General features: G+C 45.1%; 2 protein-coding genes across 3 annotated transcripts; both read right to left on the bottom strand.

The window, feature by feature from the left end:
* Nucleotides 1-767: 767 nt before the first annotated feature.
* Nucleotides 768-8,870, bottom strand: LOC113247988 (zinc finger protein 550). Its single transcript, XM_026489378.4, has 4 exons — nucleotides 8,686-8,870; nucleotides 6,380-6,506; nucleotides 4,125-4,220; nucleotides 768-3,212 (listed from the first exon to the last, which is right to left on the bottom strand). Exons 1-4 carry the CDS (start codon nucleotides 8,710-8,712, stop codon nucleotides 2,197-2,199), a joined length of 1,266 nt encoding a protein of 421 aa, XP_026345163.2. The 5' UTR covers nucleotides 8,713-8,870; the 3' UTR covers nucleotides 768-2,196.
* A 5,761-nt stretch (nucleotides 8,871-14,631) lies between these two features.
* LOC113247979 (zinc finger protein 416-like) lies at nucleotides 14,632-26,006 on the bottom strand. 2 transcript variants are annotated; one of them, XM_048224117.2, is made up of 4 exons: nucleotides 25,779-26,006; nucleotides 25,163-25,201; nucleotides 23,044-23,170; nucleotides 14,632-18,776 (listed from the first exon to the last, which is right to left on the bottom strand). In XM_048224117.2, exons 1-4 carry the CDS (start codon nucleotides 25,791-25,793, stop codon nucleotides 17,197-17,199), a joined length of 1,761 nt encoding a protein of 586 aa, XP_048080074.2. In that variant the 5' UTR covers nucleotides 25,794-26,006; the 3' UTR covers nucleotides 14,632-17,196. The 2 variants fall into 2 exon arrangements, with proteins under 2 accessions (XP_048080074.2, XP_048080075.2); XM_048224118.2 differs by lacking the exon at nucleotides 25,163-25,201 and having other exon boundaries at nucleotides 25,779-26,001.
* Between the last annotated feature and the right edge of the window lie 532 nt (nucleotides 26,007-26,538).

The following is a 26,538-nucleotide window of genomic DNA, read 5'->3' as shown; positions in this document are numbered from 1 at the left end:
CCAGTCCTCATAGTGTGCCCAGAACACAGTAAGTGGTCATGTGGATGAAGGATGGAAGTCTCAGGAGACCCCTGCCAAGCATGGCAGCAAGTATATAGTAGGTCCTGGCACTGAACACATTAACTGAAGACTGTATGGAAAGACCTTGAAGTTGAGGGAACAAATCCCCAGATTTCCTTCATCTAGTGGAAGATGCATCATTCCTGCTTTGGGACAAACTGGGGTCAGTGTCCCAGGCATGCAAAGGAGAACCCTTTATAAAAACCAAGACGTTTCCAGAGGAGTTTCTCCAACTCTCTTGAACCCAAGGCTCAGCCACAAGTACAGCCACCACTACAATACACACCACCCTCCAGAGAGGACAGAAGAGATAGGGGTCTTTGAGTCAACTCTCCTTTCCAAAGAATAGAAAACTATGCACACTATCCAAACAAAAACTCTTATTAACTCATCAAGGAATGCAGTTATACTATGTGTACCGCAAAAAAGGCGCATGCCCACTGTGAAAATGTGAACTGTGTATGTAGTCTTTTAAAAGGCACTGAGGAAAGCTCCAAGTTGAGAAAATGATCATTTTATATTTTTCTGTACATTTTTAACCAATTAACATTGATTATCTGTGTACCTTGAAAACTAGTCTTGGAGGAAAGCCCAAGGTTGAATTTCAAATGACTGTATCCAATGCCAGCGCCCAGGGAATAAGTCCATGGTGGCAACTGTGAAGCCAACACAAACCCCACTCCCGCATGTGCACAACCGGCATCTCCTGTTCAAATCCCTGGCACTTTATTTTAAAACAAAACTTCACACAACCATTTGTAAGATCAGACAATAAGAATACTGTGTTTGTTTTTCTGGGCTTATCATAAATTTGTCTCAGTAGAGTGTTTTATTTCTCTGGTTCTAGCAATAATTCAGCCCCTAGAAAGCTGTAGAGGGGCCACTTGGGAGTGCGCAGTCCTCTACATGGGATTAACCTGTGAAACCCCAACAACAGGAAGGAATTAGGCCCCAACTGAGAAGGCCACACACATGCTGTCAGGGAAAAAATACAGAAAACAGAAGAGCAGAATGGAATCAAGAAAAAGTGAGGGAGAACATCAGGCATTTAAAAACCACACAAACAAGGGGTTTTACTTATAAGTATCAAAGCCTTAAAGAGTCTTGAGGGAGCATGTTTTAATGTGGCTGTTGTATGCAGATCCTTCTCTCACAACACCAGAGGCAAGTGGCATATGATGTTATTTTCAGAATTCTAACTTCTTCTAAGTTCAAGTATCGCATGACTCGGCCTTCACATTTCTCAGAAAGAATGATGCTCCTTGTGGGTAGAGATGTATGGAACAACGCTTCCAGCAAACGTCTGTAGAACTGTCCTTACTGTCCAAGCTTCCTGACACAGGACAGCAGTGAACACACATAAAAACAAAGGGCTGAGACACTTTCTCTCAAACATTCCCCCACCAAAATTATAAAACTGATGAAAAACTGTAATAGGTTTGGCAGGGAAATCTGAAAGAGTTCGTGAAGACATTTGTTTGTTCCGTTTATAGTCCAGGTTTCCAGCCCCTTCTTTTCATTCTTCTTTTAAAAATAATGCTGAGATGGCTTTCTAAGTGTTAACCAAGGGGCAGACCTGTGGCCGGAGGTCTTTTAAGTGCACAGTACCCACTGTCCGTCTCCCACATCCTTCTCTCAGGCACAGTAAGGCCCACACTGTGTCCCATTCCGTCTGACTCTTGACGTTACCAGTAAGTGCTGACCTGTCCACAGGTTTTCTCACAGCAATGACAACAATGTGGTTCCTGTTCATTACAAATTCTCAGATGGTAGGTAAGAGTCTTCTTCTGGCTAAAGACTCCTCAGTAGTTGTGTTCAAAATGTGTTTCCCCAGGGCTTTCTCTGATGTTGACAGGTGGACCCACGGGTGACCTGCCTTCTCAAAATTCTCTCCGGTATGAATCCAATGATGACTGGGGGCAGAGCAGTGGCTTTCTCGTGTTCACTGCATCACAGGCCTCATCTCCAGTGTGACTACTTATGTGTTTGAAGAGCCAACAAAAAAAACCTCTCCAACATTCTTTACACTGAAAGGGTTTTTGGTTTTTTTCCTCCAGTGTGGATCCCCTTATGAAGGACAAAAGAGAAGCAGTGGGTGAAGGCCTTTCTACATTCCTGGCACTGAGAGGGCTTCTCTCAAGTATGAACCCGCTGGTGCTGCAGGAGGTGTGACCTGCGTTTGAAGGCCTTCCCACATTCGAGGCACTTGTATGGCGTCTCCCCCGTGTGGATAACGGAGTGCTGAATGAGGTACGTGCTCCGGTGAAAGGCTTTCCCACACTGGGCACACTCATAGGGCTTCTCCCCGGTGTGAATCCGCTGGTGCTGCATGAGTTCTGAGCTGCATCTGAAGGCCTTCCCACACTCCATGCAATCGTAGGGCTTCTCTCCAGTGTGGATGATGTAGTGCTGAATCAGGTGTGCTCTGTTGCTGAATGATTTCTCACATTCCTTGCACTCAAAGGGTTTTTCTCCACTGTGGGTCCTGTTATGCCGAATAAAAGTAGAGCGGTGGGTGAAGGCCTTTCGACACTGACTGCACTCGTAGGGTTTCTCTCCAGTGTGAATTGGATGGTGCTGCATGAGGTAGGACCTACGTTTGAAGGCCTTCCCACACTCCAAGCACTTGTATGGTTTCTCCCCTGTGTGAATAAGGTAGTGCCGAATAAGGGTTGAGCTCTGGCTAAAGGCTTTCCCACATGCGTTGCACTCGTAGGGCTTCATTCCAGTGTGAACCCGCTGATGTCGAACAAGGTACCACTTCCGGTTAAAACCTTTCCCACACTGCTTGCATTTGTAGAGATTATTCCCTACATGAATCATGCGGTCTTTACCTAGTCCCTGTGGGTCACATTCATGGAGAACATGTCCCTGAGAGACTCTCTCCTGTAACACCCTGGAGCGCGGACTATCATCTGTCCCCGAACTATCATCTTCAAGGCTCATTTTCCCAAGATGAGTCTCATTTTGAGCATCTGCCCCAGGCTTCAACGGACCTTTCTGTATTTCCAAAAGCCCTTCCCAATCCCTGGCATGCGCCAACCTGGAGTCCCTTGAAGATCCCTGAGTCAGGCTTCCCTGGCGCAAGGCTCCCTCAGATAAAACTAGCTGACAAGTGCTTGGGTCCCTGGTCTGAAGTTTCACGTTGTCACCTGCAGAGAAGCCAATACACAGAAGGGGACTTTTAGTGACTCAATACAGAAGAAGCAAACTCAACACTTCAGTGGGAAAGTGAGGATGAAACAGCACCCTGGGATTGCTGTGTTCCACAGCTCTGTATCCGGGGTTTCCAATGACTGTCTATGGTCCTTGTACCCTTAACACCATTAAAGGGAAAATCCAGAGGACAGGCTGGACCAGGGGACTGAGGATCTGGAGTGGAGACCCCTCCTCACAGTCCAGAGGAGAAGAGGGAGGACAGTTTTGATAACACTGACTGTGGGGTATTTGCTTCAAGAATTGATGTCTCTTGGTGTTAAAAAGAGTACAGAGAAGTGGCACCAAACAGGACTGGGAAGAAAAAGGGGTCATCTTCCCACAGGAGGTGTCCTATGAGCTAGGTCCTAATGGAGAATCAGAATTGCCAGAGAGAGGAAAAGGAAGGGAGCACTGGGTTGGAATGGAAGAGTCACTCTTGGAGAGTGCTGAACAGTTGAAGGAAGAAAGGGCCCCAGATGCCTGGTGAAGCCAACACTGAAAGGGGATCACCGTAAAAGGAAGAGAATTAGGACTGAAGGAGAGGGATGGAGGGACACTAGGGGACAAACGGTATAAAAGACAAGCTTCTGCTCTGCTGGGAGGTATCATGTGGTGGTTAAGAGGGCTCTGGAGCCAGAAAGCCATTGTTCCAGTCCCACCTCTACCAAGTGAGTGATCTGGGATGAGTTACTTTCTTCTTCAAGGCATGACTTCCTCATCTGAGAGTCTAGGAGACTCCCATTTCATTCATTTTCTCCATGAATGTGACCAGGAGGTCACAGAGAGTTACACAGAAGTTCAGAGGCACTGATTGCTTGCATGCTGAAGGCTCCCATGACCCCACCTGCCCAGCTGTCTGCTCCTACCTGAGCACGTGCTACGTGAGAGGCCTCTCTTTCCTGTCCATAGCTCCTGCCCATGCTCCAGTAGGTGGGTCAACTCTGGTTTGGGAACCGGATGCCCTGTCGACGGAGAAAGAAACAGGTCATGGTGTAGGAGAAAAAGGCAATATCTCCATCCCATCTGGGACTTCATGGCAGGGACAAGACCTGAATGAAGCTGTGAAGAAAATGCTGATCCGTGACCTGGAAACCAAGTGCACAAATTCCGTTCTCGGGCTGCAGCTGCCACAGAGGGTGGTGCTGTCTCTCTATACACCACCAATGTCCTTGAACCTCATCAGCAGAAGCCAATCCTACTTGGGCACACCACTTTCACACACAGCCACGGGACCCTGGGAATGGGAGCCCCTCCTTCCCAAGGCATTCTGTAATTAATCTAAGTCACTGTTCTCAAATACCCTGTGCTTCAGAACCACTCAGGGAAGCTTGATTCCAACCTCAAACTGAAAGAAACAAAATTGCCTGGGCTGAGGCCTAGCCATCAGTAGTTCTGGGCTCTCCCTAGGGAATTCTCTCTCCCGAAGAGAAACTGCCAGGGGAAGAAATCAGTGAATGGCATCTCTGATCACTGGTAATCTGAGAGGCACGTAACCTGAGCTGAAAACAAAGCCTTTATTCCGTGAGGGGAGGATAAACAAGGGGGCTGCTTCCTCAGTCCAGGCCGCAGTATGCCACAGGCCCACAAGGGAGCCAGCCTGAGGAACAGGGAGATTCGTGGTCCAGGGAGAGGAGCAGAGAGGATAGAACTTTGTAGCTGCAACCCTCAACCTGGGGGCCAGCCCCATCCTGGAGCTTCTCATTAGGTCGGATGGGAAATTTCCTTCAGGGGAAACCAGTTTCAAGCTTGTTTTTCTGCAGCCAGATACAGCTCAACAGAGATAGGTGGGTTCTGTACAGAATTTCAAGGACTGAGGCACCAGGACCCACTGAAGTCTCTACTGGCAGATTCTAATCCTCAGCCCAGGATTCATTCGGACAGGTCTCAGTAACAGTCACCGATGTGTCCTACGTGCCTGGCACCAAGCTCAGGGAGGGGCAGGAGAAAAGGTGAACCTGACGTTCCTTTGGCTCTGCCAGGAGCTGAGCTCCCTCTCACCTCAGGGCCTCTTCTTGTACTAGTTCCTCCACCTGGAACCTCTCCTCTACCTCCCCTCCAAGCTTCAAGGCTCAGTTCCAATGTCACTTCCTGAGATGTCTTTTTTGAAGCACCCATGATGTGTTATGACCATCTGGCTACATAGTCCTAAGTTCCCCTAATATTTCTATGTACAACTCATCACAATTCATCTAAGAATTGATGTCTGTCTTCCCACCTGAACTCAGAGTGACTAGTCTGCATTCTCACACAGGGTGCCATTGTCACTGATGGCTTCTCTTTAAACAGACCCACTTTTAATTTTTGGTTAAGTATTTTGTTCTAAAAGGGAACTCTGTTTTGCTCTGGTAAATGAGAAAAGTCAAGTTCACTTTCCACAAATGGCAGGTTACCATCAAAACACAACGAAATCAAAGTAATACCATTAGAGCCCTAGCAAGCTCATGTAGATAGCTCAGGACTGTGAGCTAGAGGCTGTTCCTTCAGCTGAAGAGAGAAATTACCCACAAGTAAGGCACATGAAATGCTCAGTACTGTTCTGAGACTTTCTCTTGACACCAATCAGCGTTCCAGACCGAGAAGGTAAAAGGACTGGCTTTCTCAAGGTGCCCACCCCTGGCATTTTGTGCTATTCTTGTGCTCTTTCCAAAGCATCTCCTGCCCCAGTGGAGGACTGTGACCCAGGCCTCAGGAGAACAAATGATGATCATGGAGACACAGGGGTCTTTTTACAGAGACTGTGTTATTTAGGAAGATCCCTGGGGGGCACTGATGACAAATGCTATATGGGGATCTGCCTGACTCACCCTTTCTCCTGAGAACAGCCCGTCACTCACAGCCCTGCTAACTGGGCCCTGGATGCCTGACCCAACAGGCTCCTATGCAATCTGGAATAGGGACTTCAGACTGCAGCCTGAGTGTGCTGGGTATTGGGGTGAGGGTTTGTGTTCAGAAGGAAGTTGTTTCTATCCCAATGATCCCTGATGCAGATCTGATGCAGGGAGACCAGGTAGGAGAAGGAAACAGAAAACTGCAGGGTCTTTGGGGAAGAGAGAAGATGGCTCCTGTGACCTTCTTCATCAGCCAGGAATCTGCCCCACAGGGATGAGAGGTGAGCCCTTACCCAGTGAGACCAGAAGCCCACAGGTCTCCAGCATCACCTCCTGGTACAGGGCCCTCTGGTCCAGGTCCAGCTGTCCCCATTCTTCCTGGGTGAAGGTCACGGCCACATCCTTGAAGGTAACCAAAACCTGCAAAGTCAAACAGAGGTAATGATGTTGACTTCGTGCTGCTGGATGGGGTCAGAATCCTGTAACTCAGTCTCTGGTCAAGATGCAGAGAGACCCAAACCTGAATCACTGAGGCCTCCTGAGGGCAGAGCTCTGTGCTGGGCTCAAGGGGGAGATAGACACAGCCTTTGGACACAAATGCAATATGGCTGAGAGAAAAACCTCCCCTAGGAAGCTGCTGGAGATGACAGACAGTAGCATTCCCATGAAGACTGTGGGAGGTGACCTGGGACATCAGAGGAACAGGGAAAATCATCATGATGATAATTCCAAGGAGAACTGCAGCAGTAGTAGCTGAGTCTCCCTGGTCCTCCCCATGTGCCCGCCCCAGCTAAGGGCTTCACAAACTAAGATAGTGACTAAAAATCCCGTTATGGAGCCAGACTCACAGGGACTGAATTAAGACTCTTGAATCTGAGACTTGCCAGCTGTGCCCTTGGGGCAGATATCAAATCATTTCTCTAAGCCCGGATTTCCACATCAGTACAAGAATCATTCCCACTTCACCAGACAGTTCTGAGAAGAGAAAATGTCCACATGGCAAACAGTGAAGTGCCTGGCCTGGAATGTGTTCAATGTATTTTGTGACTTTTACTAATCCTCCCACAGCCCATGAGGTAAATGCCACCGTTACTTACAGCAGCCTGAGGCTCGGGCAGCTCTAGAAAGTCACCCACAATCTCACATTTAAGGAGCAGAAACAGGAACTGAACATCCAGCAGCAGATGACAGAATTAACAGAAAACAGGCAGGTGGGGGACAGGGGCACCTTAATTAGAAATGAAACAGCCAGGAAAGGCTATTCTAAGCGGTGACACTGATGCACAGGAGAGGTGCAAAGAGACAGCCCTGCAAGGACCTGGGGACAGGGCCTGGGATGAAGGGAAGTGCAAGGGCAAAGGCGGCAAAATGGGAAGGACTTTGGCAAGTTCAGTACCACCCAGCTGGGTACAGTAAGCAAGGGAAGAAGGGAAGGGGAGCACTGAGATAAGTCTCAGGGGCAGATGGAGCAGAGCCCTGAGGGCCACGTGGGGGTTGTGTGCATTTAATACAAGTATGATGGGAGCCCCCTGAGGGGGAGACCCATTTACTCATTCAACCATTTATTGAGTACCTTTGACAAGCCCAGGCCGTTCTAGGTCTTGGCATAGGGCAGCAACAGGCGCTCACGATCCAGGGCTGGAAACAGATCCTAAACCAGCAACTAAAATCAGCAAGACAATGTCAGAGGGCCCTAAAGATTCCAAAGACAAGGAAATAGAGACTAAAGGAGACTAAAGCGATTGTAGTCCACTTTACATGGGGCAACAGGAAGGCGTCTTTCAGGATGGCACACTGGAGTGGGTCTGAAAGGGAGGGAGGGAGCCATGTGGATAGGAGTAAGGCAAGTGCTGACAATGATCAAGGCTATGAAGAGGGTACTTGGGGTGACTGCTAGACAGTTAGCTGGATCCCCCTGTGCATTTGTATCCAAAGGGACACCCACAATCCTGCACACTATCATCACTGACCATCTGAATGGACTCACTTTTCAAATCCTGGCTCCCAGCCTGTCCTTCCACCTTTTCTGCCCTAGCACGGCAGCAATTCCAAAAAACTACTGCGTCTCCTCCACCCCAGCCCTTAGCTTTAGAGGCTAGAGGTCAGACTCCCGCTGGGCTGAGCCAAGACCAACCCAGGCTCAAGAGGAAAGAGCTCCCAGAGCGATGCTCCCGGGACCCTTCAGGACACCGGGTGACACACATCACCCACGGACCCTTTCTAGTTCCGTCAACCCAGGAAGAGGAACTGTCAATACTCCTCTATTTTACACCGGAGAACACACAAGTCCAGCGCAGCAGGGGGACTCGCTCAAGGTCACTGCCTCGGGAAGGGGCGCGGCCGGAACCCACAGTGAGGTCTTGGGACTGCGGGTCGGGACACACGGTGCGGGGCGGGAGGCGCGGAGGGGGACTGCAGAAGCCACGCCTGTCCCTTCCACACAGCATCCCACCGGTTGCCAGAAATGCGCGCTACCCCACGTGGCCCCCGACCTGCCTTCCGGAGCGGAGAGGGACCCACCCCGAGCGCCGGGAAACAGCGGCCGGGCGTCGGAGAGGCGCAGGGTCACAGGGCACGGCCGCCCCACACGCCCACTCACCCGCGCCGGGTCCACGGGCGGCGCCATCGGGCCGCGGGGACAGCAGGGCCGCGCGAGGGCGCCACGGGGTTCCCGCGGGCTTAGCCGGCCCGCCCCCAAGTCTCACAGAGATGCGGGCGAAGCGCCTCGCCGCCGTTCCCCGCGTCGGCCCGATGAGTCACCCGTGCACCCACCCGTCACGTCACAAACATACGCCCACCCGCGGCGCCGGAAGTCCCGCCCCTGCCAGTGGAGCCCAGCAACGCCTCTTCGTGTGGCACAGCCTTCTGGGTAATGTAGTTTTTGTTCTGCCTCCGGCAGGACGAGGAATCCTCTGCTCTTTCTAGGAGACCAGCGCCCAGCGTCCAGGACAGGGGCAATGGGAAAGGGTGTGCACAGGCTCCAAAGAAGGGGGCAGCATCGGATACTCCTAAAGGGGACGCCCCGAAATTTCCGCAGTTTCCCAAATTGCGTTTTCTGCATCTTTTTATTTTAGAAGTTCCTAATGGAGCAAGCGGACACACCGTATTATAAATTTTTAAAACCACATTTTCCTGCTGCCTCATCATTCTACATACAAGCTGTGAGCACCCCACCCACGTGACCAGGTATACCAGTGTGATAATAAGGTTAGTACCTTATATGAATTCCTTTTCTTGCCCTTCCCTGTGATCTAATGACATTCTACTGCATTAATGAGATTCCCCTACGTCGCTTGTCTGTGTACTCCCCCTTGACTCCTAATAATAATGCTTGCCTAGGGGTCCTCAGTGTCTCTCTCTGGGCTCTCCACCAGCTTGGTTGAGCCAGTTCCCTGGCTCCATCTGGCCTCCCATCTGGCCCTCGTATGAGGTATGGTGCCTCCCTCTTCTAGGAACTGTGAATGTAATAGATCCTTTATTTTCATATACCACTGAGTGTATAATTTACACAGCCTTGTTGTAGTGTTGCTTAAAGACTCCACAAGGGGGACTTACTCCTGCATTCAGCGTATGGGGGAGCAACACGTAATATTACATCATAGTGTCACTTAGATACAAAGTACCTTCACTCAGAGCTCCGAACTAATAAACATTATCTTGTTGCTCTTTAAGTAGACTGAAGCTTTAGAGTCAACTTTGTGAGTTTCAGTGTGTTGGCTCAGGTTCAAGAGAGAAAAGACTTCACACAAGCCACTGCTGGGATATTGAAGAGGAAAATGTATGTCCCTGAAACAGGTAGAGAATAGTGAGAAATTTGTTTTCTATAAATGTTTAAATAAGTTTATGAAGGTCCTTCAAATTTTATGTGGAATATATAAAGTAGATTTAATTTACCTAAAATGAGAGAGGTTTGACATAAATTATAATTTTAAGCTTATTATTATCCAAGCATCTTTATATTTATTCTACCCTTTCTACTTAAAAAAAAATCCCTAAAAGTAAGACAATATATTATAGATTCCATTCAGCAGAACAGGAACCCAAAGAAAAACCCAAATGTACACACTGCAATGTTAGTCATGAAATACGTGCATTCCATAGTTGGCAACCAACAAATATTATTGCTCTCCAACTATATGTTGATCAAAGCTTCAGAGTCTATTTTGTAAGCTTTTGGTATGTGCAGTCAAGTGACAAGAAAAAATTCAGCTAGGGTCATGACAAGGGAAGTGAATGAGGCATATCAGAAGGAGGCAGATGGGGTGCCTAGGTGGCCCAGTCAGTTAAGCATCCAGCTCTTGATTTCTGCTCAGGTCATGATCTCAGGGTTGTGAGATTGAACCCCGCATTGGGTTCTGCACTGGGCATGGAGCCTGCTTAAACTTCACTCTCTCCCTCTCCCTCTGACCCTACCCCCCCAAAGAAGAAGGGGAAGGAGAGAAAGGAGAAGGGGAAAGCAGATGATGTAACATTTTGCCTGTTTCCCACACAAAGAAATTCTTCGCTGCATGGATACATCTCAGTATTCCAACTCCAGCAATCCTACCTGTTTCTCCCCACCCCCACATATTTCTAACTGAATTTCCTAACAGATACTGCTATGGTCTGAATATTTGTGTCCCCCTCAACTCATATGTTGAAAACCTAATGCCTAATGTGATGGTATTAAGAGATGGGACTTAGGGAGGTGATTAGGTCATGAGGGCTCTGCCTTAATAATGGACTTAGTACCCTTATAAAAGAGATCCCAGGAAGTTTCCTTGCCCCTTCCACCATGTGAGAACACAGCAAGAAGGCTGTCTGTGAACCAGGAAGTGGACACTAAATCTGTCAGCGCCTTGATCTTGGACTTCAGCCTCCAGAACTGTGAGAAGTTTCTGTTGTTTATAAGCCACTCAGTCTATGGTATCTCCTTATAGCAGCTCTAACAAACACAGACAGATACAATTCATTTTAAAATCTTAGACTTCTCTGCAAAGAAGAGTCACTTGACTAATGGTTTTTCCTGCTGTGATAGTGGCTACTATGATCACAGTCTGAGCACATGTGCAAAGGGGGCATCTTATCCTGAGATAAATATTTGGGGGCACCTGTGTGGCTCAGTGGGTTCAGTGTCCGACTCTTGGTTTCAGCTGGTATCATGATCTCAGGGTCCTGGGATTGAGCCCTGAATCAGGCTCTGCACTCAGCAGGGAGTCAGCTAGAGGATTCTCTCCCCTTCTCCCTTTGCCCCTCCCCCTTGTGTGCTCTCTCTGACTAAAATAAATTAAAAAACCTGATTCTCTCTCCCTATGCCCCTCCATCACCCTCTCCCCACCCCACACTCACTCTCTAAAAAACCAAAACAAAAAATAATTTGGTTATTGTTTGAGGATGATGTGACCCAAATAATTGTTCTGAAAATTGCTAAATAGAGCAAATGTATCAAGATCTTTCTTCCCTTTGTGGTGCAGACTGTATTTTGAGGTAACTGAACAGGAGATTATGAAAAATTCTTTATGCTTCTTTAGAATTTCTAGCTAATAAACGCAGAAATAGCAATAGAAGTAGGATACAAACGTGTTTCAGTGGTGCATGAAATAATCAACTACCCAATGATCATTGCATGCCGACAATTTATAAGACGTATGGAGAATTGGTATTGGATAGAAAGCACTAATAACATTAGGACTCATCACAAAAGAGAGACACCCATACATCAGAGCAGACTTACTTGAGGCAATCATAGTTTCTCAGCACTGTGTGTAGAGTATTATGGCCAAAGGCTGAATCTGGATTTCAAACTTGTTTGGATGGCAAGACTATTAAGTGAAATTGGGGATGTTGGAATATGAGCTCAAGGTGCATTTGAGACATTCAAATGGAGACATTGGATTGAGGATTTAGGAGGCCATTTGGAACAGACTCAGGATCTTAGTTGAGGTTGGATATGGGCACTTCCTGGCTGGCTAGGTAGCCTGAAAGATGATTAGAGGGAAGAGGCCTCAACTTGACAGTGAAGCCAATCTATTTACTTGATGGCTGCAGCTGGCTCTGCAGTCATATGTGGAATAGACAAGGCTAAATATCATATTCGTATTTAGAGGACAGGAAGGTCACAGAGACACAGTACAAGGGAATGCCTTTGAGTCTGATAGACAAAGTGGAGGACAAATAAATGAATGGAGAATGTGGAAAGGGTAGGATGCAGAGTATAGTACAGACAGTAATTTCAAGAAGAGGAAATCTTCTACAAGAAAATACATGATATTATTATTTGTTATGGTTAATATCATTACATGAATAATTCTAAAATCTATTTTGTCTGATATAAGCGTTGCTAACCTGGCTTTATTTTCACTTCCATTTGCATGGCAAATGCTTTTTCATCCCTTCACTTTAAATCTGCAGATGTCTGTAGGTCTGCAGGGTCTCTTACAGGGAGCATATTGATAGATGGCTCTTGCTTTTTAATTCATTGTCACCCTACTTTTGATTGGAACATTTAGTCCATTTACATTCAAAGTAATTATTGATAGGTATGTATTTACTCCCATTTTGGTACTTGTTTTATGGTCGTTTTGTTGTTTTTCTCTGTTCCTTTCTTCTCTTGCTCTCTCCTCTCATGGTTTGCTGGCTTTCTTTAGTAATATACTGGGATCCCTTTCTCTTTACTTTTTGCATATCTACTACCAGTTTTTGATTTGTTGTTACCATTAGTTTTATATATAACATCTTATGTATATAGCAGTCTAAATTAAGTTGATGGTCACTTAAGTTTGAACCCACTCTAAAAACACTAAATTTTTACTCCCCTCCCTCCTATTTTTTAGGTGTATGGTGTCATACTTTACATCCTTTTATTTTGTGAATCCCTTGACTGGTTTTTATAGATACATTTAATTTTACTGCTTTTGTGCTTCCTACTTTTCTTACTCTTGCTTCTTTCCTTTCTGCCCAAAGAATCCCCTTTAACATTTCTTGTAAGGCTGGCTTAGTGGTGATGAATTTCTTTAACTTTTGTTTGTCTGGGAAACTCTTTATCTGTCCCTTGATAGCCTTGTTTGGTAGACTATTCTTGTTTCAGGTTTTTTCTTTCAGCACTTTGAATATATCATGCCACCCTCTTCTGGCCTGCAAAGCTTCTGCTGAAAAATCAGCTGATAGACTTATGGGATTTCCCATGTATGTAACTGTTTTCTTTTGTCTTTTTGTTTTAAAAAATTCTCTATATCACTACTGTTTGCCATTTTAATTACTATGTTTTTTGATATGTACCTCCTTGGGTTGATTTTGTTGGGGTCTCTCTGTGCCTCCTGGATCTGGACTTCTGTTTCCTTCCCAAGCTGACAAATCTAGAACGTAGCAAATTCTGACAAATGACTAAGGAACTTCAACAAACAAATGGTCTAAAAATTAGATGATGAAGTGGCTTTAAGTTAGTAGGGACCATACACATCTACTAAAAGTCAGATATATCCATTTTGGATCTGATTGCCTTAAAGGACAAACAGTTTAGGAAAACTGAGAGAACAGAGCACTGACAATATATTTTGATACTTCAAATACTTTGTTTGAAAAAAAGTTATTAGGATTACAAGAGAGTCCTCACATTTTGGAAATGCACTCTAAAGAGATTAGGCATTGAACAAGATGTTGGGATTATAAGTAAAACACTCCAGTAGTGTGAGTGGGGATAGAGGAAACAAAAACAGCCAAGAGTTGATCAATGTTGAAAGACTAGGGCTGGAGTCATGGGGCTTCATGACATATTTCCTTTTATGTATGTATTTGAAAATATTCATTGCAAAGGGCAAATATGTCTATCATTTTTATGTTAGGAGGAATGCATTAAAATGACAGAACATTTGGTTTCAGGGGGTAAGCATGTATCAAAACATAGATTGGACACTTTAAATATGCACAATTTAAGACAACTGTATTTCAATAAAGCTATTTTTTAAAGTAAATGTAATAAGGATGCCTGGGTGGCTCAGTCGGTTAAGTGTCTGCCTTTGGCTCCAGTCATGATCCCAGCATCCTGGGATCAAGTCCCGCATTGGGCTCCTTAAGTAGCCTGCTTCTCTCTCTGCCTGCTGCTCCCCCTGCTTGTGCTCTCTCTAACAAATTAATAAAGTCTTTTTTAAAAAGTAATAAATATTCAAAAGTTGTCACTTCCAAATTTTTACTATGTCTTAACTTACATATATTCCTGAGGTCATTGATGACTACTGTATCTGTATGGTGGATATAGAATACAGTGTTGTGCTACTACATTTCTTCCCAAAACTATGTTCAGTGACACTCTGGCAACTTGAAATTGACCAGGATGGGAGTATATACATGAGGGAAACTGACAAACACTACAACACAGGGCTTGTTTATGGAACGTCTAGACTTCAGAAAACAATGGAGAATATGTTAAGAATGTAGATAATGCTCAAAAGTATATAGCCTTTGTGGGTGTTACACTGTGAATAGAGCAAAAGAAATTGAGAAGACATTCTTAGAGAATTCAAAAACAGTACTTCATTTGGCAGAGGACACATCATTGCTGAAAAATGAGTGTTCCAAAACATGTCTTTTTATTTATTAATTAAAAGTATCAGCCAACATCCATTTTATTTTATTTTATTATTTTTTTCCTTAGTGTGGGGATGTAATTTTACTTTATTTTTTATTATATGATGTTAGTCACCATACAGTACATCCCTGGTTTTTGATGTAAAGTTCGATGATTCATTACTTGAGTATAACACCCAGTGCACCATGCAGTACATGCCCTCCTTACTACCCATCACCGGCCTATCCCATTCCCCCCCCCCCCGAAGCCCTCAGTTTGTTTCTCAGAGTCCATAGACTCTCATGCTTCATTCCCCCTTCTGATTACCCCCCTTTTCTTTATCCCTTTCATCCATTTTAAAATAAGCAAATGGTGTTAACAGTCATTTCATTAAAGAAGATATACAAGAGGCAAATAAATATAAAAACTGCTCAACATCATGAAACATCAGAGAACTGCAATTAAAACCACAGGGAGATGGGAACATAGACGGGTGTAACCAGCTTAGATCACAGTTTGGCAGTTCCTTAAATATTAAAACATTCATGTTCTCTGAAGTATTGGTACAAGAGAAACAAAACACATATTCACATAGAGAATCATATGCCTATGTTCATTGAAGCTTTATTTCTAACAGCACTAAACTAGAAACAACCCAACTGCCCATTAACAGATGAATGGATAAAACAAGTAATAGCATATCCATAAAGAATACTACTCAACAATAAGAAGAATAAACATTCATATAAGCAACATTGAGGAATCTCAAAATAATTACGCAGTATGGAAACTATCAGAAAAGAGTACACACTTTATGACTCAATTCATGTAAATTCTAGACAGTTGTTGAAGTAAATCCCTGGATCCCTGTAGGTCTGGTAAAGACAAGGAGAGATTAAAAAAAAAAATACAAGGTACATCATGGTTGTTCATATCATGATGATGATGGTTTTATGATGGGTTTAAATGTATGACAAAATTTTTCAATTGTACACCTTAAATATGTGTATATTATTGCATGTCAATTATGCCTCAATAAAGTCTCTTAAAAAATAGTTCAAAATAAAAAATCTGAATCACCTACTTTTTGTAAGCCAGGCTTAACCCAGTACTGACTCCACTCTATTTCTCCTTATTTCTGAGGAAGAGCAGCTCTGAATCTGCAGGAAATACTGGTGAGCCATGGAGGCTGTTCCAATCTGGGACAAATGGAACACTGGCTGGACCACAAAAGCCACATCCTGAGACAACAGGATCTCCATTCTCTTTGTTTCTCTGCCTTTAGAGCAATGGATGGCAACTGAGGTGAACAGCCCAGGAAGACAATGAATTCACAAAATTTTTAGATTATTTGCTCTGACAATGACTTCAGCTACAGGAGATACACAGCTCTGGCAGTCCTGTAACTCCTCACAACCAGTCACTGGAAGATTTAGGAATGCACTTTTAGAAGAGGCATATGCCATCTAGTTTGCTGCAGGCCTCTCCCCTGCCTGTTAATCACATCCAGGATATCAGTACCACTTATGGTTGAAACTGGCTCCTGTAGTCTGAGGAGTGATACCCGTCTTCAGAATTATAAACATCAGGACACTTGGCTCCTTTGTAGAACCTGGTGAAACTCTTCCCCTCAACAGTGCTGGGCATCACATGACACCCTCTGGGAGCAAGAGAATAAACTCATGCCATTCCTAAAGGCACCAGAGCTTGCCAAAAAAAGGGACCCTTCCTTGGGGTGTCCTATGGTCTCACAGTAGATGGGGGCATCTAGGTCACAAATTAGGACCATGAAGCACTGAACTGGTTCCTAGGTCTTGTGCAGCAATGCAAATTAGGCCAAAACTGGAATGAGAACTACTCTGTGGTCATTGTATTGTCCCCACTGAGCTGCACAAAGTTGGGGCCCCTACACAAGCACAATTCTGTTTTCCACTCATCCAAAACAGTGAATACAACCTCCAAGACTAAAGATAGATTAAACAGTAAGAACTTTATTGCTGCACAAACCAGAGCAATGAGGCAGACTGTTACTGGTTGGTGGCCTGAAGGCTGGAAAATTCAACTACAAGTGTTATGTGAAACCAACAATTTCCATGAAGAAGGTAACCCTTCCTTGCAAGCCTCCAGCAGAGCCCACTCTTGGCCCAAACTGGGTCATTCATACTTAATCAGAAAAGGGAGATCACTGTAAGGGCAAAGACTACTCAAGATTTCCTCCAGTCAAGGGGGGAGAACACAAACATCTGCCTTGCCTTTGGCACCCTGGGGTGACTGATGAAACACTGTACAAGGCGACAGAAGTGGGATGGCTTCTCCTAGAGGAACTGGCAGTGATCTAACTCTGGTAAGGGTCCTGGGTGGTTTGGAATGTGCAGTGCAGCTCCTGTAAACCTCACACAGCCCTATAAACTCCTGGGGAGTTTTACCACTCTGGATGCTTGCAAGTATGAGGTTTAACTTAAGGCACATGGCTCCCTCACACAAACTATTTCGTGCCATTACAGCGAACAAGTAGACAGCATGTTTCCTTCAAATCTAAGCCTATTTTCAAGTGTGGACTTTCTGTTGCTAAACAATATCAGATGTTGGAGTGAAGGATTTCCCATATTTCCTGCATTCATGGGCCCTCTCCAAGATGTGAAATTTTCGGTGGAGATTGAGGCTGGAGCGTTGGCTAAAAGATCTGCCACATTTGCTGCATTCATAAGGCCTTTCTCCAGTGTGAACTACCTGGTGTTGAATAAGAACAGATTTTTGCCTAAAGGATTTTCCACACTGGCCACACTCATGAGGCCTTGCTCCTGTGTGAATGCTGCAGTGCTGAATAAGGCTGGTGCTTCGACTAAAGGATTTCCCACATTCACCACACTTATAAGGCCTTTCTCCAGTGTGAATTCTTTGGTGTTTAGTGAAAATAGCTCTTCTGCTAAAGCATTTCCCACACTGGCCACACTCAAAAGGCCTTGCTCTACTATGAATTCGCTGGTGTTCAACAAGGCTGTAGCTTTGTCTAAAAGATTTCCCACATTCAGTGCATTCATAAGGCCTTTCTCCAGTGTGACTTCTGTTGTGCCGATCAAGTTTGGATTTGGATCCAAAGGCTTTCCCACATTCCCCACACTCGTAAAGCCTTTCACTGGTGTGAACTCTCTGATGCCTAACGAGAGTAGCTCTTTGGCTAAAGGATTTCCAACACTGGACACACACATAAGGCCTTACTGTGGTGTGAATTCTCCGGTGTTGAACGAGGGTGAAGCTTTGTCTGAAGAATTTTCCACATTCACTGCACTCATAAGGCTTTTCTCCAGTGTGAGTTCTCTGGTGCCTTATGAGATTGGATTTGCACCCAAAGGCTTTCCCACATTCCTCACACTCATAAGGCCTTTCTCCACTATGGATTCTGGAGTGTTCAATAAGGTTGGAACATTGACTAAAGGATTTCCCACATTCGCCACATGTATAAGGCTTTTCTCCAGTGTGAACTCTCTGGTGTATAATGAGGGTGGCTCTTTGCCTAAAAGATTTTCCACATTCACTGCACTCGTGAGGCCTTTCTCCAGTGTGGACTCTCTGGAGCTGAACAAGTGAGTACTTGCAGTGAAAAGCTTTCCCATATTTGCTAGTCTCATAAACCCTTTTTCTAGTGGAGGCTCTTGGGTGGTAAACAAGACTCTGTTTGTGGTTGGAGGCTTTCTCACATTCATGCGCTTTGTAATGACTTTTTCCACCGTGAAAGGCCTCCCCACACTTGGTGATTCTGTTTGGCTTCTCACTGTTGAGAATGACCTGGTGGTGGAGAAAGCCCCATGTGGCCAGACACTCCTTTCCAACCTTCCTACAGGTGAAGGGATTCCCTGACACATGGAATATGCAGCTCTTTACAAATGAGGCCCTCTCCACATCCCCTTGCTCTGCAGTGTAATGCTTCCGAAGCTGGTGTAGGTTTGCACATGCTCCATCCAAGTATAGTTTCTGCCCAGGTAGATCAGCCAGGTGCAAAATGTCTTTCAGGATTGGGACACATTTCTCACAGGGGTGAGTCTTCTGGGTGGATGGACCTGCCTTTGGAGTCTTGACCCGTAACAAAACTTCTCCAGAAATGCTCTGTTCAAAAGCTGCCTCTTCATCCTCCATCCCATGCCAACAAACTGAAAAAAGAGAAATGCTGATGAACCATGCTGACCATGGTGGGAGACTACTCATCATGTGTTTGTTTTTAACTTTCTGTATAATATGATGTTTTCACATCTTATAAAACCTTGATGGTAGAGGAGACAACGGACCTGAACAACACTATAGACCAAGACCAAACAGAGCTAACACACATATACAGAACATTCCACTGAACAGCAGCAGAATATATATTCTACTCAAATGTGCAGGGGACAGTATCTGGGATAGATCATATGGTAGGCTACAAAACAAGTCTTAACAAACTTAAGAAAACTGAAATCATAAAGTATCTTTCCTGACCAAATGCAATGAAAAGTAAAATTAATAACAGGAGGATAACTGGAAAATTCAAAAATACGTGGGAATTAAAGAACACACTCTTGAACAACCAAGGAGCCAAAGATGAAATCAAAAGGGAATATTTGAGATAAATGAAAATAAACAATATACCAAAATTTATGGGATCCAGCAAAAGCAGTTCTAAGAGGGACGGCTACAGTAGATACATATCTACATTAGGAAAAAATAAAAGATCTTAAGTCTTCATATCTCAAGGAACTAGGAAAGAACTAAGCCTGATGTTAGCAGAAGGATGGAAATAATAAAGGTCAAAGTGGAAATAGATAAAATAAGACTAGAAGAACAACAGAAAAGATCTAAAGTTAAGAGGTTCTTGTTTGTTTGATTTTGAAAAAGATAAACTTGACAAACCTTTAGTTAGACTATGGAAAAAAAGAGAAGACTCAAATAAATAAAACTAGAAATGAAAGAGAGGACATTATAATTCATACCACAGAAATATAAGGATCATAAGAGACTACTGTTTTTTTTTTTTTAAAGATTTTATTTATTTATGTGACATAGAGACAGCCAGCGAGAGAGGGAACACAGCAGGCGAGTGAGAGAGGAAGAAGCAGGCTCCCAGCGGAGGAGCCCGATGTGGGACTCGATCCCTGCACGCCGGAATCACGCCCTGAGCCGAAGGCAGACGCTTTAACGACTGCGCCACCCAGGCGCCCCCATAAGAGACTACTGTTAACCTCTGTACATCGACAAATTGGATAACCTAGAAGAAAGTGATAAATTCCTAGAAACATAATACCTACTGAGACTTAACCATGAAGAAATAGGACAGCTGAACAAACCAATAATAAGGACATTGAGTCAGTACTCAAAAACTTCCCCTTAAAAACAAAAAACAAAAAACCTTCCCCCAAAAGAAAAGCATAGGATTTGATGGCTTCACTGATGAATTCTATGAAATATTTAATGTCATTCCTCCTCAAATTCCTCCAAAAAAACTGAAGAGGTGGGAACACATCTAAATTCACTTTACAAGGCCAGCATTACCCTCAGGCCAAAGCCAGATAAGGATACTATGACACAAGAAAATTACAGATCAATATCCCTAATGAAGGTAGATGCAAAAATCCTCAATGAAATACTAGTAAGCCAAATTCAGCAGCACATTAAAAGGATCATACACCATGTCCACCTGGGATTTCTCTCTGGAATGCAAAGATGGTTCAACAAACACAAATCAATGTGTTTTACCACATTAACAAAATGAAGGATAAAAATCATATCACCTCAATAGATAGAAAAGCATGTGACAAAATTCAACATCCTTTCATGATAAAAACTCTCAACAAATTAGGCATAGAAGGAATGTACCTCAACATGATAAAGCTCATATATGACAAGCCCACAGCCAACATCATACTCAATGGTGCAAAGCTGAGTGTTTTTTGGCTAAGATCAGGAACAAAACAAGGATGACCACTCTCGCCACTTCTATTCAACGTACTACTGGAAAACCTAGCCAGAGTAATTGGGCAAGAAAAAGAAATAAAAAGCATGCAAATGGGCAAAGAAGGGACAAAATCATCTCTATTTGTGGATAACATAATCTTATACAGAAAACCCAAAGACTGAACCCAAAACCTGTTAGAACAAATGAATTCAGTAAAGTTGCAGGATACAAAATCAACACACAAAAATCAGCTGCATTTTTATATATTAACAATGAACTATGGAAAAAAAGAAATTAAGAAACAATCTCTTTCACAATAGCTTCAAAAAGAATAAAATACTTAGGAATAAATTTAACCAAGGAGGTGAAAGATCTATACACTGAGAACTATAAAACACTGATGAAAGAAATTAAAGATACAAATAAATGGCAAAATATCCATTGTTCACAGGTTAGAAGAATTAATATTCTTAAAATCTCCATATGACTCAACACAATCTAGAGGTTCAATGCAATCCTTTTCAAAATACCAAGGACACCTTTCACAGAAGTAGAAAAACAACCCTAAAATTAATAAGGAACCACAAAAGACCCTGAATAGCCAAGGAATTCTTGAGCAAGAACAACAAAGCTGGGGACATCACACTTCCTGATTTTAAATTATATTTCAAAGCTATAGTAATCAAAATAGTATGGTAGTAGCATAAAAACAGACACATAGACCAACAGAACAGAATAGAGAGCACAGAAATAAACCCATAAATATAAGATGAACTAATCTTGACAAGGGGGCTTTGCAAGGCTATGGGAAGGAGGCAATGGGGAAGTGATGGTTTAAAGGTACAAATTTTCAATTATTAAGATGAGTAAGTTCTGGAGACCTACCATACAGCAGCCTATAGCTAATAATACTAAAATATGCAGAGGTTCTTCCTTATCCTTTAGGGATATATTCCTCAAGACCCCCAGCAGATAACTGAACCTGCAGATAGTACTGAACTCTATAAATATTACACTTTTTTGTATACGTACCTATGATAAAGTTTAATATATAAATTAGGTACAGTAAGAAATTAACAATAGTAGCTAATAATAAAATAAAACAATTATAACAATATACTATAATAAAAGTTATGTGAATGTCATCTCTCTCAAAATTTCTCACTGTAATATATCTTCTTCTTGTAATGATGTGAGATGATAAAATGCCTGTGTGATAAGATGAAGTGAGGTGAATGATGTAGGCATTGTGACTTAGCATGAGGCTACTACTAACCTTCTGAAGATACATCAGAAGGAGGATCATCTACTTCCAGACTGCAGGGGATTGTGGGTAACTGAAACCGTGGAAAGAGAAACCATAGATAAGGAGGGGACTATTGTACACTTAAAATTTGCTAAGAGGGTAAATCTTATGTTAAATGCTCTTACCAAATACAAATGATAATGAAAATAATAATAAAGGGGTAGAAGGAAACTTAGGTGATGGATATATTTATGGCTTTGATGATGATAATGGTTTTATGGTGTATACTTATCCTGAACCCATCATATTGTATCCATGAAATATGTACAACTTTTTACATGTCAATAATTCCTCAATAAAGTGGTTTAATCATCATTTACTAAAAGGCACCAAAGCCCAAACCTCAGAAACATAATCATTACTGGGGCTTAAATCATATCTAGGGAATCCCACTACTTTTACACACTGTACTCCTACGCTCAGGAAAGTAACCAGATATAAAACAGAAAAATAGATATGCCTCATTTGAACTATAGCCTTGCATAAATTTCCCAATGTCATAACACCCCAAAATATCCCATATTGGGCACAGATGCTCTAGCATGATGAATAATGCACTTAAAATTAATGTAAGTCTTTGACACAGATCGGGTTAATAAAATAGGATTCCACAGTCCCCCACCTCCGCCCCAGGTAAAATGGTTAATATTGCCCAATGTAAGTTAAAACAGGGCCTAAAACTTATTATATAAAAATCTAATAAAAGGGTGATTATCCTCACTACTTCTCTTCCTACAACCCGATTGTGCCTGTTCTTCAATCTGGAAAAATTAAAGGGTACCTCCTGGTGGATTACTATAACCTTAATGTTGTGGTCCCATCCATAAGGACCCCATCTCCAACATCAATATTATTCAAACTCAATCATTAATAGAGAACTTGGAACACAAGGTGCCACGGATCTGGACAAGTCATCCTGCCAGGGAGAGGGCAAACAAGGTAAGGTGCATTAGGCTGACTGCAAGACTCCTGAATCCCAGACCATTCCCTGAATGCCTGGAGCAACAGGACTTAGGTTTTCTCAGGGCTGTGCACACAACTCGGTCTACCACTGACAACACATATGCCAAGAAAATGGGGAAGTGCGCAGAACCCACTGTCTGGCTGTGGAAAGGGCAGCTTCCTGTGAGGTAAAAGAGGACAGACAAAAACCAGGACACTGGGGTGAGTGTGAAGGCCTTACCCAGTGAAGCTATAAGTGCAAAGTTCTCCAGCATCGCATCATGGTACAGGTGTCTCTGAGCCTCATCAAGGAGCACCCACTCCTCCTGTGAGAAGTAAATGGCCACGTCCTCAAAGGTCACACAGCCCTGCCACAATGGGGATAGATCATTCCTTGATCAGCTTCTTTTCTAGGACTTCAAGTTTCTTCACCCAGACACACATCCCCTGCTCACCCTCCTTCCAACATCTCCACTATGAAGGAAATATCAGGCCCTGGAGCCAGAGATACCTGCTCTCTTCTCAAGGTATCACGATCGTTGTGACTGCCCACAACAACAGGCATATGGGCAGGGAGATGCCATCTAAACACTGACCCTGGCATTGGGGCATATGTCCTCATGTCAGGCAACTGGGGGTCCCCAGATTGTGCCTCTGAGGCACAACCAAATGTGGGCTCACCCTTGATGACCTCAATGTCATGGCTCTAGGTCCTTTGGTTCATGTTCTATCTTCATGTAACTATTTCTATCACACCTCTCTCACATGGTCTCACTCTGGATACCACTTCTACTCTCCTACCCAGAAGCATCACCCCGTCCTCCCCACATGTTACCCACATATGGCATCCAGGTGGTGGTTGGCAAATTCAAACAGGATCCAGTACTACCCCAGACTTCCAATGGTCCCCACTGCCAGAGGGGACAAAACCCACTTGAAGGTCTCCCTGCCCAGTTCTGCTCCTTGCTTCAATCCCAGCCACCAAGAACCACCTGTAGATCTCAGGACCCCATGGCTCTCTTCCACTTGTGGTGCAGTTGATGTTCCCTCATCAGCCACTGCCTGCCCCTCCATCAAATCATCCTTCAGCCCAGCCCTGGAGGTCTTCCACCCCAGTTCCAGTGACGCTCCTAGATGGTCACTTGTGACCCTGAGCTAATTTGCCAGCCTGACTGAAACATCTAAGATACACCAAGGGACACAATAAATTCCTGGTAAGTCCACAGCATGAATAAGCACTATAGTCTGGGCCTCAGTGTCATCTTGTCTCAATTATTCTTGTGACATATTCCTCTTATGTCTATGCTTCCTACGGACACCCTGACCACCTGACAGACTGTCCTCTCTCCCACAACCTTCCCACAGCCATTTCTCTCCCTCAGCTGTGTTTATGAGGCCCAGCACCCCACCCAGATGCCCAGGCATGACACCAGTCACAGCTCCTACCTCCCCCTTCCTGGGCAGCCAATACCTTTATTGTCTACCACCTCCTGCATGTCTCCCTACTGAACCCCTCCTCAGAGTTCCAGACCTATGTGACCATCTACTAATTGTTCCCCACAGATTTTTCTTTGAAACATCTCCGAGTCTTAAGATAGCCAAAAACAAAACTGATATCCCCAGTGAAAATTAATCTTACTATCAACTTTAATATCCTGGTTAATTGAATTTCCATCCTTCCAGCTGCTGAGCCCTAAAACTCTCTTCCTTTCTCTCATTCATAAAATGTGAAATTCTGAGCAGCAACTAAAAAACTGATCCAGAATCCAACCGGTTCTCCCACGTCTACAGCCACCACCCTGGTACAACCACCAATACTCGCCTGAAGTACCGCAGTTGCCTCTTCCCTGTTCTTCCCATCACCTCCCCACTCCATCATCATCTGCTCTCCCTCTCCAGGCTGCAGCCACAGGGAGCCTGATGAGACCTGGGTCAGATCACCTCCCTCTGTTCCAAACCTCTTGCGTTTCCCATCACCTCCAGAAGAGACGCCCAACTTTTCATGGAGCCATTCCACGTCTGACCCCTTCCCACCTGTTTTCAGTTCTCCTTTCTCTCTCATGATAAGGAGAAGCGAGAACTGCAGTTCCCTGAACAAACTCACCCTCACCTCCTAGAATGAACATAGTCTGATACCTATGTCTGGAACAATCTTTTATACCTCATTATATTGGTTACCAGCAAAAGGAAACTCTCCATATAACTTCCAGCCTGGATTTATGACCCTGGGCTTGGAGTTTCTTCAGGGTCTCTGGCCCCAAGAAGAGTGGAAGAGTGGCAGGCAAAGAGTCCCAGGACACAATCCCAGAGACAAAGGGTGGGATCAGGACCATTGAGGGCCTGAAATATCCTTCACTCACCTTCCTACAGTCTGTAAGTGATTCTGTGGTCATGGGAATCTGTGGGAAGACGAAGGTCATAAGAGGGATGTAATCATTGCAGGGCTCCACAGGCTCAGGCCTCCCTGCACCCCTTGCCCAACCCTGGAGACAGGTGACCTGGGATGACTGCATTATCTCTGAGCCCCGGTCCCCAGTGCTGACTCTTACAGCTGTGTGACCTTGGACAAGGACTCAACTTCCCTGTGCCTCAAGGTTATCATCCCTTTTCCAGTCTGTTCTAACTCCTAGCAACTTTTTGAAAACTTTGAAAAGCCTAACTCAGATCCTGTGCCTCTTCTGTTCACAACCTTCCATGGCTCCCAGCATCCTGAGAGCTAAGTTAAAACTCTTCATCTTGGCACTCTCCGGGAGCATTTGCTCCTGGATCAATCGCCCCTGCAAAAGGGTCCCTCTGCCTACAACACTCTCACACTTCATCACACTGGCTTTCAGATATGGGGACGCCACCCGCGATCTCCCCACTGTCCCAGACACCGGGGCCTGGGCCGCAGGGACGCGAGCAGGCGCCCCGCGCTCGGGCCTTTCGGGTCTGGGTGAGGGGAGGGTTGGGAGGGCCCGGAGGACGAGCGTTTACCTGAGCCCCCGCCATCGGACTGCGTGGGCGGAGCGGGGGTCCTAAGAAACCGGCGACAGAGACGGGACCCGTGCACGGTTGTCAACTACCGCCGCCTACCCTCACACCAGCTGCCGTGCACTGGAGACAACCCCTCCCCTATAGCCTTCGCTCTCCTAAAAAACTCAGATCGCCGCTGCGCGCAAGAGCAAAGCGACTGCCGCCACAACGTGCCGGAAGTCCTGCCCCGATGCTCTGGTCCACAAGAGGAAACGCCCTGTTTCTGCGCATTCATTGGCAGCATCCTCAGCACGCATCACCGGGCATTATGGGTAATGTAGTTCTCACGGTTTCCCGGGCCGCAGCCGGGGGCGCTCGGCACGAGGTTCTCAGAGTCCCGAGGCCGCGTTTATTCTACAGGTACTGACATTGTCTCAGGAGGTGTGAGGGAGAGGGCCCGGCGACGGTCCCCTCGCGGAAGCTCAACCCTACACAGGCACCCCTCAGCTGAGCGGGGTGGTCACGGGCCAGGTGGGAGGCCTCCCCGGAAGCACCTTTTGCAAAATGTGCGGAGCCCCCTCCCCAGTGTTGGAGCCGCTCCCCACGGGCTCAGGACCTTACCGGATCAGGGCCGGCGGGTTTTTGTGCGCCTCCTGGGGTCGCCCGCAGAGGTCGGGAATTGGACTGGGGGGCGACAGGTGCAAACTCGGCCCCCTGAGGGCCGCGTGGACGCGTCGCTGGCGGCTCAGATGTGCGGCCGTAGCGAGGACTTTCGTCCCCG

The sequence above is a fragment of the Ursus arctos genome, unplaced genomic scaffold (genome assembly GCF_023065955.2).
Source record: "Ursus arctos isolate Adak ecotype North America unplaced genomic scaffold, UrsArc2.0 scaffold_19, whole genome shotgun sequence".
NCBI classification, from domain to species: domain Eukaryota; kingdom Metazoa; phylum Chordata; class Mammalia; order Carnivora; family Ursidae; genus Ursus; species Ursus arctos.
This window is presented reverse-complemented; position numbering and strand designations above follow the sequence as displayed.

Bases quoted from the DNA above. Each gene is read 5' to 3' on its own strand.
- LOC113247988 (XM_026489378.4), bottom strand. From the start codon at position 8,712: ATGGCGCCGCCCGTGGACCCGGCGCGG. The intron at 6,507-8,685 runs GTGAGTGGGCGT...TTGACTTTGCAG, and splicing joins CGCCCGTGGACCCGGCGCGG to GTTTTGGTTACCTTCAAGGA. The intron at 4,221-6,379 runs GTAAGGGCTCAC...CTCCGTCGACAG, and splicing joins TGGGCTTCTGGTCTCACTGG to GGCATCCGGTTCCCAAACCA.
- LOC113247979 (XM_048224117.2), bottom strand. The intron at 23,171-25,162 runs GTGAGTGAAGGA...CCATTGTGGCAG, and splicing joins CACTTACAGACTGTAGGAAG to GGCTGTGTGACCTTTGAGGA. The intron at 18,777-23,043 runs GTAAGGCCTTCA...CTCTTTTTTCAG, and splicing joins TGCACTTATAGCTTCACTGG to TTTGTTGGCATGGGATGGAG.